At 52.5% G+C, this 13,575-nt stretch overlaps 2 protein-coding genes across 3 annotated transcripts; one reads left to right on the top strand and one right to left on the bottom strand.

Moving 5' to 3' along the window:
- Window positions 1-412: 412 nt before the first annotated feature.
- TULP2 (TUB like protein 2) lies at window positions 413-7,572 on the top strand. The gene is made up of 13 exons (XM_033128842.1): window positions 413-462; window positions 747-779; window positions 1,234-1,285; window positions 1,700-1,826; window positions 2,510-2,647; window positions 2,903-3,019; window positions 3,851-3,972; window positions 4,636-4,947; window positions 5,898-6,010; window positions 6,517-6,631; window positions 6,723-6,821; window positions 6,979-7,150; window positions 7,439-7,572. The coding sequence occupies exons 2-13, from the start codon at window positions 748-750 to the stop codon at window positions 7,570-7,572; spliced, it is 1,533 nt and encodes a 510-aa protein (XP_032984733.1). The 5' UTR covers window positions 413-462; window position 747.
- Window positions 7,573-8,712: 1,140 nt separating this feature from the next.
- Window positions 8,713-12,887, bottom strand: PPP1R15A (protein phosphatase 1 regulatory subunit 15A). Of its 2 annotated transcripts, XM_033128789.1 has the most exons (4): window positions 12,618-12,887; window positions 10,000-11,914; window positions 9,563-9,873; window positions 8,713-9,147 (listed from the first exon to the last, which is right to left on the bottom strand). In XM_033128789.1, exons 2-4 carry the CDS (start codon window positions 11,903-11,905, stop codon window positions 8,797-8,799), a joined length of 2,568 nt encoding a protein of 855 aa, XP_032984680.1. In that variant the 5' UTR covers window positions 11,906-11,914; window positions 12,618-12,887; the 3' UTR covers window positions 8,713-8,796. The 2 variants fall into 2 exon arrangements, with proteins under 2 accessions (XP_032984680.1, XP_032984679.1); XM_033128788.1 differs by having other exon boundaries at window positions 9,563-11,914; window positions 12,618-12,886.
- Between the last annotated feature and the right edge of the window lie 688 nt (window positions 12,888-13,575).

Below are 13,575 nucleotides of genomic sequence, written 5' to 3'. Positions count from 1 at the left end.
CAAGAAGTGGCTGCGAGTTACAGATGAATAGCAACTGTCATAGATGACCTTATAAGTTTTTTTATATAAGTAAGTAAGAGGTGTAAGAGCGAGGCTACACAACGGCTTGTCTGGGGTCCCTTTAAGGAACACTTGCGTCCCCTTCCAATTTAGAACCCCTGGAACAGGGTAGCCTGGCTGCAGCAGAAGCCAGGGGTCATTGCTTTATCGGAAGTAGAGCGTGAGGGAACAGAAGAAGGGAGGGGATTAGGCAGGACCCAGTGGGAATCCTTCCTCCTGCGCAGCCCTCTTTCTTCCTCCACTTACTTCCCAGAGACCCAGAGATTACGTCCACAGCTCCCAAAGAGAGGGTCAGGTATATTTAGAAATTGGCCGGAGAGGCAAGGAAGGCACTGAGGCGTGAACGTCAAAAGGCTCTCCAGGCAGGAGAGGAGGAGAGAGAGTCTTCAGGATCTCAGGCAGGTGGGTGTTGGTGGTCTGGGAGTGAGGTGTTTGGGGTCCAGAGTCCTGAGTTCCCATGCCTGGATGTAAGAGTTAGGTATTTGGGGGAGAGAGAACTGGACTCCTGGGCCCCTGAAAGTGATGAAAGCTGGAAACAGGCTGCTGAATCCCTGGACAGGAGGAGGTACTGGGATTCAGGCTGCCTGGGTCCACGAAGAAATTTAAAGCTTAATATCAGGTGTTGGAGGGCAGAGTCCATTTGTATGTTGGATCTGGGTCCTGACTCCTCATTCTTGCTTCTCCAGAATGTCTCAGGAGAATGACACGTGGAAGAAAGAGTGAGTGGGGAAACAGGATGGGCAGGGGTGGAGATGGGAGTACAAGAGGGAACTTGGAGTTTGATTATGCCCCCACATACTCAGGTCTGGCCTTAGAATAATGGTGTTTGCCGGTTCAGCACCATCAGTCTTGCAGGAAGGGTCTGAGAGCCTGGACTTCTGGGTCCTACCTAAAGGGAGTGAGTTTCAGATGAAAACTCGTGTCTGAAAGAAGAGGGCTTGGGGGCTTGGACTCCCAAGTCCTGAGACAGGAAGGCCCTGCTATCTGTGACTCCTAGATTCTAAACAGGCCAGTGCTTGGAGATAGAGCTTCAGAACTGGGGGGAGCCTGCTCAGGTTCTACCCCTTCTGTGATCTCACAAGTCCTCATTGGGAGGGGAGGAAAGGGGTCTTGGGCAACTGGGGGGGGGGGGCGTGCCCTGCTTGCTGTCGCCATAGCCTGCATCTCTCTCAGGATCCTGGGGGATGAGATCGCTGCCATAAGACTGCAGAAGCTGGAACAGCAGGTACTATACCCAGGAATCCTGCCACCCACACTGTGCTAGCTTCCATAGCTCCCCAGAAGCCCCAACCCCAGGACTTGCCCTGGGACTCCTGGCCCTCGTTGGTTCTCTTGGAGCCACATGTTCCGCAATTGGATAATGAGGAAATAGGAATTCGGTATCTAGAGAAGCAAATCGTGATGATGAGGCTCCAGAAATTCTAAGGAACAAGAGCCCTGGGATCGCAGGACCCCTAGGTCTTGGGGGACGAGGGGATTGGGTGTCAGGACTACTGGATGTTTAGAAGGAGGAGCTGAGGGACTGAGGGCCTGGACTCCAGGAACTCTCCCATCGATGCAGGACTCCCCTTGCTCTAGGCCCCTTTTCACCCCAGTGTCACCACAGGATTCTTGGGCCCCACACACCCCTTTCCCGTAGCGGCGGCTGTTTGAGAAGAAGCAGCGACGGAAGCGCCAAGAGCCCCTCATGGTTCAGGCCAATCCTGACGCTCCCTTTCGGTCCCGCCGACCGCGGCAGCGGGAGGAGTGCCTTGCGAGTGACAGGGGTGAGGAAATGTTCCTAGGGTCCGGCAGGATCGTGGGCCTAGAGTGAGAGGGTCTTGGGAAGCCCGGGGGCGGGGTCTATTGGTATGCGGGGCGGGGCCTACACGACTCAGAGGGAGGAGCCTGGCAGAGCGGGGGAGCTGAGATACAGTGGAGCACTCCGGCAGAGCCCTGAAAAGTCCGAGTACACGAACGGTGGTGTCCCCAGGGAGAGCCCGGGTGCAGGGCAAGATGCAACTAGAGGGTGGGGCACAGGAGAATCCCGTGATTGGGCTTGTTAGAGCTCTTGGGCGGAGCTTGCGAGAGCTGAGGACCGCCCAACGAGAGTGGGGGCCGGGTCTAGGGCGTACTGGGGCGAGGCCTGGTAGACCCGGGAGGCGAGGTCTGGAAAAACAGTGGATGCAGTTCCGAGGAACCCCAGGGTTGAAATTGGCAAAGCCAGGGGGATCCGGGCCTAGGTAATTTAGAGACCAGGTCCTGGATACTGGCTGGGATTGTTGATGCTCAGAGTCTTCAACAACTTAGCTGTAGAGCTGTGCTTGTTTGAGCCTTAGAATAAAGTGTGTTCTGAGTGGATCTCGGGGTTTTGGGTGGTCAATCAATCAGAGGCTATGCTTGGAAACCACTTCGCGGAGGACCGGAATGTTTACAATGTGTTAATGGGCCTCGCTTCACCTTTTCCCAGGCTTGGGGAACGCTTTCCTCTGGGAGAACATGCCAAAGGCACATCTGCGCTCTGGTGTTTCCAGTGTCCTGGGCACTGTGAGCTGTGGTGGAGATAGTAGTGGTGAGAGTTGCCCCTTGGTGTCGCTGATTGAAGCAGGTAATCTCGAGCCCTTGGACCGCCTATACACTAGGACTCCACTCCCACTAGAACCCAGGGGTCTGGAACCTCAATTCTTGCTCTCCAAAGGACCCAGGATTCCAGACCCCTGGGGGCCCTGAAATCCCTCACACCAAGGACTTCAGGTCTTAAAGCTTCTCCTTCTCCACACCCAGGAAGCTGATCTGCAGCCCTTTGCTCCCCCAGTACTCAGAAATCCCAGTTTCTAATCCCCTTCCCTATCCTGCCCACCAGACAGTTCTGATTCAGAGTTGGAAGAAGTGTCTATGGAGGACGTTTCTGTATCTCCGCTTCCTGTTAAAGAGCTTCCAGGAACAAGACGCAGGGGTTGGCCACCCTGCGAACGACTTGGTAATTTCAGGGACATCATCAAGCTCTCTGGTCCAAGTGACAAATACTCCCCCTTTTTTGTAACAATTTTTTTGAGATATATTTTACATACCATCTAATTCACTCATTTAAAGTTTACAATTCCATGGTTTTTAGTATATTTACAGAGATGTGCACCTGTCACCACAATCAACTTTAGAACATTTTCATCACACCCAGAAAAAAACCCCGTACCTTTTAGCAGTCACTGCCTTCCACCCCCCACTCCCATTTCTCCTAGCCCTAGGCAATCACTAATCCTCTTTCTGCCTCTTTTGGATTTGCCTATTGTGGATGTTTCATATAAATAGAATAATAGAGTATATGATCTTTTGTGATTGGCTTCTTTTGCTTGTTTTTAAGGTTCATCTATGTTGTATTATCAGAACTTCATTCCTTTTTTATTCCTTAATAATATTCCATCGTAGTAACATTTCATTTGATTCCGATTACATGACCAATGACTTCAAAACAGGAATCTTAATTGTCCCCCTAAAATGCCATTCTACCCATTAACCCCATTTTAGTTCCCAGGTCTCTCCGATGCTCTATCTGGGACAAGGGAAAGGGAGGAGTCTAATCCCTCTCTGTCCTTAAACCCAGGGCAGTCAGAGACTTCATGGCCAGTGTAGACCCTCTGCACACGGGACAAGTGGGATATCTGGCAAGTGAGGGTGATGAGTCATAAATAGGGGCCACAAACCCAGGAGTTCTGGCCTTCTCTAGCTAGCACTGGTGAACTTGTCCCAAGCTCCTAGGACCCAGGTCAGGTATCTTGAGCTCAGTTTTCTTCTGGCTTCTTTCACCCCTTAGGGTCCAGTGCAGAGGACAAGAGCAAATCCCAGGATCTTGAAGATATATACGAGTTGTGTAGTCTGGCACCAAACCCTGGAACAAATAGTGACTGGGGACGTGGAGATTCGGCCTACAAACAGGTGGGCAGTGGCACAGCCAATCAAGAGAGAGGAGGAGGAGAGCTAGCCTTAGATTCTAGGGAGGGTGGGGCTAAAATTCTGCAGCTCAGAGACCCTTTTTACTGGTTGGTGGGACCTGTTGTGACTTGGCTAGCAAAGACCCTGTGAGTGGACCATTAATGAAATCTATCTAGAAGATTTGAATTAATGTGAGGAGGTACGTTAAAATCCAGCCCACTGAAAGGTAGCGAGCTTTAGAGAGGGTGAAACTGTGATAGGGACGAGCCAATTGGCACTCACTTTGGTATTGATGAAAGTGAGAGAGTTCCAGTTGGGTAGATCCAGTTCGCATTATATGTTATCTAGACTGAATCTACACTGGTGTTAGCTAAATGGGCAATGCTTTCAAAGGGATTCTCCAATCGGTAGATGGAGAGGGTGTGGCTGCAGAGGGAAGCTAATGGTGCTGAACAATCAACAGATGATTAGAGCTTGGCTTGGTGGGACCCTTGAACGGACTGGCCAATCAGCAGGTGGCCGAGATGTTTGACCAATAGGTAGAAACCATAATCGAGAGTGGGAGTAACCCTGAGCTGGAATGGCCAATCAGTAGTTGGCAAGCGGGTGTTGGGGGGTAGCCGGGGTCTCCGCTATCCCTCAACTTGAATTTGGCGTGTGGGCTAGGGCGAAGACTTGGAAGACAACAAAGAGGAGTCGGAGTCTACAGTGAGGAGCTACCCAGGGGCGGCCTATGAGGAAGTGTCCGAGGCCCTGGAAGGCAAGGGCGGCGCGGGCAGCAGCCATGTGGGAAGCGCGCCCCACTCTTCTCTCCGCACCTCAGGCCCTTGGCTGGGCGAAGACTTGGAAGCATATGTGCTGCGGCCAGCCATACAGGACCGTATGGTGCAGTGTTGCATCAGTCGCGACAAGCGAGGTGTAGATAAGGGCATGTTCCCTTTCTACTATCTCTACCTGGAGGTGGCCGAGGACCAGAAGGTGCGGTTTGGCAGCTTGGGGAGCAAGCCCCACCTCCCAGGGACAAGTCCTGCCCCTTGCTGTGTGAGGTCAAGCCTTTCACGAATGCAGGCCTTGCTCTCCAATGAGCTAGGACCAAGTCAAGTTGGACCACTGTCAAGGCCAACTCCAAAACCTACCCTTCACAGAATTAGGCTCCTTATAGAGCCCAGTGGCATAGGTCCTACCCATCCCATAACCAAGTCCTGCCCACAATGGAGATGGGTCGGCCTTTCTCAGAGTCAGGCCACATCCTCTCAGAACCTCCAGAGGTACTGGCCCCATGCCTTACAGACCAAACTCACACCATTTACAGACCTTATCGAGGTATTGGCCCCATCTTTGTAGGTCCAAGTCTTGCCCCTTCACTGAACCTTCTTTGCTATCAGGCCCCACACCATCCTGGGATAAGCCCTGTCCCCTCAGGAACCAAGCCCATCCCCTCGTGGATTTCCCATCCAGAGCCAAACCACGCCCCTTTCAGTCTGGCCAATCCCCTCTGTATAGCTGCCTCTCCTCAAGGCACTCCATTTCACCCAGAAAGAGGCTTTTTTCTACTTAGAGCCAGACCTGCTTTTCCCAGATGAAATACCTACCGAAGTCCTGTTGCAATGTTCAAAGTGAGGCTCTTCCCTATTCTACAAAGCCAGGTCCTGCCTGCAGTCAGTCTTCTCTGCTTAGGCTCTGCCTGAATCCTGGACACAATGTCAGAAGGACTGAAGGAGACACTATATTAAGATGTGAAGCTCCCCTTCAGGACCCCGCTGATGATTTCCTTCAGTGAGAATTGCGTCTCCCAGCAAGCCTTGGGACGCTTATTTCCCCATTACCCTTTCCTTTGTTGTAGGGACATAGTGTTTCCTTATTTTTAGACCCCTAGCAGTAACCAGATACCAGGAATCGATTCTGATTGGCTGTTCTCACCTCCACAGCACTTCCTTCTCGCTGCGCGAAAGAGAAAGATGAGCAAAACTTCTAATTACCTCATCTCCCTGGACCCCACAGACCTGTCTCGGAATGGGAACAACTTTATGGGCAAAGTCAGGTAGGCGGAGCCCTGATGAGTGTGAGAAACAGATGGCAGGGCACCTGGGGGAAAGGGACAATTGAACTACATTTCCCAACAGGGCACAGAGCATAAGTTCCACCTGCTCCAGGAACTTTTCTCTTAGGGACTGATGGGCTTTGTAGTTCTTCAGGTTGTAACACCCAGGTGGTTGGGAATAGAAGAACTGAAAGCTTTTGAACAGAGCCTGACATTTAAGGAATTTGACTTCTTAAAAGGCAAGGTGCTGGGACTCCTAAGTTCCTGAGTAGGAGAAGAGGGCTGGGATGTGTGAGTTTTTGTATCCCAGAGGGCAGAGGGTTCCTAAAGGACCAAGACAGAAAACTAAAAATCATGGCTCACATGTGGATACATGGAACACGGAAATGGGTCTTATGTAGAGGATTGAGGGGAAGAGTTGATGACATGACATGGGAAAGCAGTTAACATACAGCAACACAGTAGCAATTATTATTTCTATTCTGGCCATACTCTTCCTGGAGCAGATCTAATGCCTTGGGCACCAAGTTCACCATCTTTGACAATGGCGTGAATCCCGAAAGGAAGAATTATGTCCCGGAGTCAGCTCGGCTCAGGGAAGAGCTGGGCGCTGTGTGTTATGTGAGTGTCCCGGAGACTAGGGAGAGAATGGAGCAGGTTGGTGTGGAGGAAGGGAGAAAGAGCCAAGCCAACTGGAGCGTAATACCCGCAGGAGACCAACGTCTTGGGAATCCGAGGGCCCCGGAAAATGACTGTGATCATTCCAGGAATCGATGCCCAGAACCGGAGAATCAGCATCCAGCCACAAAATGTGAGCGGGCCAAGGTTGGGAATCTCTGGGTAAAGCCAGGAGGATTTTGTCAGACTTACGTATCTCAGGGAGGAGAGACTAGGAACTCAAAAATTCTGTCTGGAGAAAAAAGGCTAGTTGGTGGTAGGTTAACCACGCCCCTTACTTTATCCTCTAGGAACAGGAGTCTCTACTGAGTCGCCTCCAAAATGGGGCCTTCCAGGGCTTGCTCCTGCTGCAAAACAAAGCCCCATTGTGGAGCTACAAGAGCGGCGCCTACGTGCTCAATTTTCGTGGTCGAGTCACTCGGGCCTCGGTCAAGAACTTCCAGATTGTGCATCCGTATAACCGTGAGCTGCTAGGAACCGGTTTACCAGGGCAAGGGGTGGGCGGGGTAGGATGGGGCCGGAACAGACGGTAACTACTTATTCTATCTGCACTTAAGCGTTTTTCTAGGTAGGGCCGACTCCAAGCTGTTGCAAAGCCTCTTGGGAACTGTAGTTTACACGGTCCTCAGAGGGTTTTTCTGGTTTAGTAAGGGCGCCGCACAGCCCTTTGGGAGTCGTAGTTTTCGCAGCTCGAAGGCCTGCTGTAGGGAAATGAGTAAGACTAGGCTTAGTTCCTGACTTTATCCTCAGCGGACTACCTGGTGCTCCAGTTCGGCCGCGTTGCCCCAGACATGTTCACCATGGACTTCCGCTTCCCGCTTTGCCCTCTCCAAGCCTTCGCCATCTGCTTGTCCAGTTTCGATGGGAAACTGGCATGTGAGTAATCCAATGAAATAACAGTATTCTCATAAGCTCCTGTGCCTGCTCATTTGGAGGAATGGCTCCAGCATACCTTCTTTTGCACCACCTTACTAATCACCAACACTTATTACAAGCCTCCTGGGTACCCAATCCTGGGTTCTAGGGAGTGGGCTATTCAGCACCTGCTTTAGTGGGACTCACAGTGGATCATGGGAGATGGGTCTTAAACAACAAAAAATTAAAATGATCCTCTGCTATACAAAAGCACATGGAGGCACAAATCGGTGAGAGCGAGGCGGCTCTAAAAAAGTGGTTTTCATAGTATACCTGAAGAACTCAGAGGAACTGGCTGAACCAGGGGGGTCAGAGTTGGGAACAATCAATAGGCACAGCTCATACAAAGATCTTAAGGTGGAAGGGGGCTTGGTTGGTTTGGGAAAATGAAAGGTTAGTGTGGCAGGAGCCTGGAGAACCAATGGAGGAGGGGCAGGGTATGAAGCTGGACAGGGTGCAGGACATTTGGACCACTCTTGTTTGATTTGAACTGCTGGACAGATCTTATGATGTCAGAGGAGAGTTCTAAGCTGGAAACATAAACTAAACTAAGATAGTATTTGAAGACATGCATGGGTGAGAGTGAGAAAAATTATAATACTAGCTAACACATATTTTTAATTGACAAGCATTGTTTTAAATATGAACTTCTCTGGGACCTTATAATCCCTTAAGGTACGTGCAGTTGTTAGCCACATTTTACAGATAAGGAAACTGAGTCAGTGGACACAGGGCTTATAAATGTGAAATGAGGCAGCTGAAAACCTTGAACTCACCATGTAAAGGCCAGTAGGAGGATGAGTCTTTATATTCCAGAGAGGCACATAAAACTGGAGCTTAACCCTTTTTTAGAGATCAGTGAGTCCAGCTCCCAATCCCCTTGGGGAGATAACTGTCCCCATTTTAATAAAATTCAGGTGAAAGCCAAAGAAAAACTACAAAACTCACCATCCTTGTTCAAAAGGAGCCTCAGGACGAGGAGGCAAATTTGAAGGATGATGGGAAATGTAGTTTATCCTCTATTAAGACACTTTATGCTATTACCCCCAACTACTTCTGGGACCCAGGAGTAGTAGACACTGTCAATTCAGATACATACGGTGACATTGTTCACTACAAATCAAAAGGCTTTATTTCTTAAACCAACTGGTAAAAAAAAAATAAATAGTTAATAACACGCAAACCACATGACCTTAGCCACGTCTCCCACTGAGGTCAAGGCAAGGAGACAGGGACACATAAAGAGGGGAGGGAGAGGCCACAGCATGGCTCAAGGCCATGGCCTGGGCAGTGGATGTGGGCAAAGTCTGGGTAGGGGCAGATATGGCAGTCAGGGAAGGGGGAGGGTTCCCGAGGCGTACCCAGGCCCTGGCCCGGGCTGCATGGGTGAGGCAGGGACCCAGCTTCTCCTGGGCCTGGGCAATTCGGCGGGCAAAGCGGCTGCGATCCCGGGCAAGCTGCTCCCAGGGGCCCCGGCGGGCAGCCTGGGCCGGTCCCGCCCAGACAGCCAGGAAATGGATGGAGACCTTCTCAGAGAAGCGTACCTGGAGACAGACCGGCACAGACATGGGGAGACACAGAAATACAGACATAAGATACACAGGGCCAAAGGGGAGAGGGGGAAGAGAGAGAGAGAACCAGACAAAATTAGTTGTCTGTCAAAATTAGTAACACGAAGATGCTTGCTATCTTAGTCACCTGCCTGCCACTGGACTCTCCATCTGACTCACTGAAGGTGGTAGAGGTCTCTGGGATTGACATTCTCTGGGGCTGACATGAGTCACAGCCGCTTCCTTTTCTCATGGGGGCCCAGCCTCTTGCAAAGGATTACATTACAGTGAACACAGCCCTCCCAGGGGAGTTCACATGCAACCCTCTGTAACACATGGGGAAACCAGGAGTCCCAGCTCGCAGCCCCCTCCTCCCCAACACTCAAGAATCTGAGCTCTTAGCACCCACCTTTCTGGCTTTTTGGGGGGTCTCAGGGTCCAGATGCTGGGTGGTGGTTTCTGCGGACTTGAGGGAGTTGAGCCGTCTTTGCAGTCGGAGGGGCAGCCGAGGAGGAGCCCAGGGAGGTGGTGGCTTCTCTCCAGGTAAATAGATGGTCACTCGGAAGGGGTGGGGCTCTTCCTCCCACTCCTCAGCAGCTTCCTTTCCCTCTGTCTCCTCTCCAGATGGATATGCCCAGCCTCTGAGGAGGGCACTCTGGGCCTGAAGGGAAGAACTTGGCCCTGAGTCAGCTGTTTCTGAATCATCTTTTTCATCCTCATCTTCCTCCTCCGAGTCTTCCCCTGGTCGATACACCCAGGCCCTCAAGAAGGTGCTTGTGGGAGGGGCAGAAGAGGGACCCTCAGCTTCTCCCTCTTCTTCAGCTGCTCCTGAATCACTGTCCTCATCTTCCTCCTCCGAGTCTTCCCCTGGTCGATATACCCAGGCCCTCAAGAAGGTGCTTGTGGGAGGGACAGAAGAGGGACCCTCAGCTTCTCCCTCTTCTTCAGCTGCTCCTGAATCACTGTCCTCATCTTCCTCCTCCGAGTCCTCCCCTGGTCGATACACCCAGGCCCTCAAGAAGGTGCTTGTGGGAGGGGCAGAAGAGGGACCCTCAGCTTCTCCCTCTTCTTCAGCTGCTCCTGAATCACTGTCCTCATCTTCCTCCTCCGAGTCCTCCCCTGGTCGATACACCCAGGCCCTCAAGAAGGTGCTTGTGGGAGGGACAGAAGAGAGACCCTCAGCTTCTCCCTCTTCTTCAGCTGCTCCTGAATCACTGTCCTCATCTTCCTCCTCCGAGTCCTCCCCTGGTTGATACACCCAGGCCCTCAAGAAGGTGCTTGTGGGAGGGGCAGAAGAGGGACCCTCAGCTTCTCCCTCTTCTTCAGCTGCTCCTGAATCACTGTCCTCATCTTCCTCCTCCGAGTCCTCCCCTGGTCGATACACCCAGGCCCTCAAGAAGGTGCTTGTGGGAGGGGCAGAAGAGGGACCCTCAGCTTCTCCCTCTTCTTCAGCTGCTCCTGAATCACTGTCCTCATCTTCCTCCTCCGAGTCTTCCCCTGGTCGATATACCCAGGCCCTCAAGAAGGTGCTTGTGGGAGGGACAGAAGAGAGACCCTCAGCTTCTCCCTCTTCTTCAGCTGCTCCTGAATCACTGTCCTCATCTTCCTCCTCCGAGTCCTCCCCTGGTTGATACACCCAGGCCCTCAAGAAGGTGCTTGTGGGAGGGGCAGAAGAGGGACCCTCAGCTTCTCCCTCTTCTTCAGCTGCTCCTGAATCACTGTCCTCATCTTCCTCCTCCGAGTCCTCCCCTGGTCGATACACCCAGGCCCTCAAGAAGGTGCTTGTGTGTGAGTCGGAAGACAGACCCTCAGCTTCCCCTGAAACACTGTCCTCATCTTCTTCATCATCTTCCTCTGTGATCTTACTGGGTTGATGTTGCCAGGTCCTGAGCAGGGGCCTCGGGGCTAGAACTGAGTGTGGCCCTAGGTCAGCTTTTTTCTCAGCCTTTCCATCCTCCTCTCCCTCCTCTTCTGAACAACACTCCCAGGTGCTGGGGTAGGGGCCTGCAGATGAAGGGGAAATAGAGGGCGTACTGACTTCTTTATTCTCTGTTCTTTTTTCCTCCTTGGCACAAGCTTCTTCCTCCCCTGCACAATACGCCCAAGCTCTGGGCTTGGGTCCCAGAGATAAGGTGGAAGTACATGTTCTGGAAGCTTCTTTGTTTACAGCTTCTCTGTCCTCTTCCTCCTCCCCTTCCACCCCTGGGTGGCACCCCCAGTGTGATGGAGGGAAAGAGAAGAATGTGGTCACTTTATCTTCAGCAACTCCTCCTTCCTCAAATTCCTCCTCCCCAGGAGGGCCTCGCAGGGTTCTTCTCAAAAGGCTGGGGGACAGGAAAGTAGGCTGGCCATCTATATATTCACTTCCCTGCTCCCTAGGGACACTGGTTGCTTCTTCCCTACCATAGTCTTCATCATCTGAAAGTCCCCAGGCTTCAAGAAGAGAATTGTTGGCTTTCAGATCAGGGCGGGCGCCCCAGGATGCTTCTCCATCCTCTTCAGTAGCCTCCCCTTGAGGGTGCCTGCCCCAGGGGGCATAGTGGGCAGCCAAAGAAGCCTTAGCTTCTCCCTCCAGGCCAGCTTCTCCCTGATCTGCGCTTGTTATTGATTTCAGCAGCCAGGGCTCTGGAGCTCCTGGGCCCCTCAGCCGGCTCCAGGCCCAGCTGAGAAAGCCCATCAGTGGTGACAGGAGGAAGAAGGGGTGGGCATCCCTCCAGGGGGTGAGCTGATAGTGCACTTGGCGTGGGGCCATTTGTCTGGGCTGGGAAAAAGGAATAAAGTTTAGAAGGCATTTAGGAAATAGTAGCATCAGGGGATGACTGCTGAGTCATAGCAACAGAAGTACACAAATAGCAACATGAGAGTCCCTGCCCACATTCCTTTCTGATTCCAGCCACTCCCATCTCTGTCCCTGGGTTCCCACATCTCCTCTCAATACCCAGAAGTCTGGGTCCCCATTTTCTCCTTTCTTAGACCCAAGAGTCCAAGCCCCCAGACCGCTCCAGAAGTCCTAGTCCCAAGAATCAAGAACACAGGTCCTGTACTTGCTCCCCTTGGGGACAAAGTCCCAGTCCCTGGTTCTCTTATCCTCCTGAGGATTGACAAACCAGGCCTGCAACACCTTCCTCCCTCGGAGACTCAAAAATTCCGACTCCTCCCCTCTCCCAATGGTCCCTCACTGGGGGTGAGTCTGGCTCCCAGACCCCTTTCCCTCAGGCTCAGCACTTCAGGCTCCCAATTCCTCTACAGCCTAAGTTGGAGCCCTGGCGTCCGTTCCGTCCCACCCCTCCCCAGACACAGGAGTTCAGGCTCCCAGGCCCTCTTCCTCTGGACCAAGGAATCCTAGCCCCGAGCCCTCCTGTCTCAGTACCTAGAAGTACCAAGTTCTCTCCTCATTACAGACTAGGAGACTGATCCCCAGCCCCCAACCCCTGGGGATCCATTTCTTCTCATCCCTCACTCACCGGCTGGGGGCTGCGCGTCACCCCGGGGGCAGAAGGGCCGGTTCGGGCTGCCACAAGCGATCGCAGGTCCGGACGGCTCGGGAGGCCAGCGCTTTCATCTCGCCCTCCGGCGTCGGGATCAGGGATTCAAGTTATCACCGGTCGCTGCGAGCGCTGTCGCGACAAACGGGCGCGGGGTCGTGCAGGATGGCGCATGTGATCAACAACAGGACTAGGAACCGATCCAACTAGGGCTGACACCGCCCGCAAGGGTTTTATAATCTAACGCGGCCGGACGTGCTGACGTCACGAGGAGAGGCGGGTTTTCGAAACGAAGACGTGAGAAAACAGGAAGGGAAAATGAGGTGGGAATTCTCGCGGGGATTCCGGCTTTGTGGTGTCACCGCAGCCTTTCGAAGTTGGTCACGCCCCGAAACAAGCGAGCTGTCAATCAAACGTGGCTTAAGCACCGAGGGAGCTTTCTCAGCCCTTGTTTTGGACAAATGCCTTTCCCACCCCAATTTAAGCGGCAGGCCCCCGTCTAGAGTCTCGCACCTTCACATCTGGTCCGCTTCTCCGCCCCCCCTCCCCCTGCGGAAGAGTCTTGCTGTTTTCATTTCACAGATGAGGAAACTGAGGCTTGGGAATGAAGTCACCTGCTCAAGATGGTCACAGCTGAGTCCAGGTACATTACAAATGAGAACAATGTTAAGCATCTTGAAGGCAGGCCCTTTGATTTGCTCACTGCTTTCTTCTCAGTGCCAGACACATAGTGGATACTCAACAAATATTTGGTGAGTAGACAGGAAACCAAAAGCTCAGACCCCATCGGGGCTTCATGCACAAGGCTCCATGTCTGGATTTCACCTGCTTCAAACTCGGACTCGCCCAAAAGCTCTGCTTACACAAACTGAAATTCTGGGTGGGTGGCATCGACTGAACCTCAAGGGAGCAGGATGTCTGCCACAAGATCCAGACC

Source organism: Rhinolophus ferrumequinum, chromosome 15 (assembly GCF_004115265.2).
Source record: "Rhinolophus ferrumequinum isolate MPI-CBG mRhiFer1 chromosome 15, mRhiFer1_v1.p, whole genome shotgun sequence".
Lineage (NCBI taxonomy): Eukaryota > Metazoa > Chordata > Mammalia > Chiroptera > Rhinolophidae > Rhinolophus > Rhinolophus ferrumequinum.
Note: the sequence above shows the minus strand (reverse complement) of the source record. Positions and strands in the feature narration are given on the sequence as shown.

Excerpts from the sequence above, each read along its gene's own strand:
- TULP2 (XM_033128842.1), top strand. The coding sequence starts at position 748 with ATGTCTCAGGAGAATGACACGTGGAAGAAAGA. Across the intron at positions 6,011-6,516 it reads AACTTTATGGGCAAAGTCAG|ATCTAATGCCTTGGGCACCA; the intron begins GTAGGCGGAGCC and ends TTCCTGGAGCAG. Across the intron at positions 7,151-7,438 it reads GATTGTGCATCCGTATAACC|CGGACTACCTGGTGCTCCAG; the intron begins GTGAGCTGCTAG and ends CTTTATCCTCAG.
- PPP1R15A (XM_033128788.1), bottom strand. The coding sequence starts at position 11,905 with ATGGCCCCACGCCAAGTGCACTATCAGCTCACCCCCTGGAGGGATGCC. Across the intron at positions 9,148-9,562 it reads CCCCCCAAAAAGCCAGAAAG|GTACGCTTCTCTGAGAAGGT; the intron begins GTGGGTGCTAAG and ends GTCTGTCTCCAG.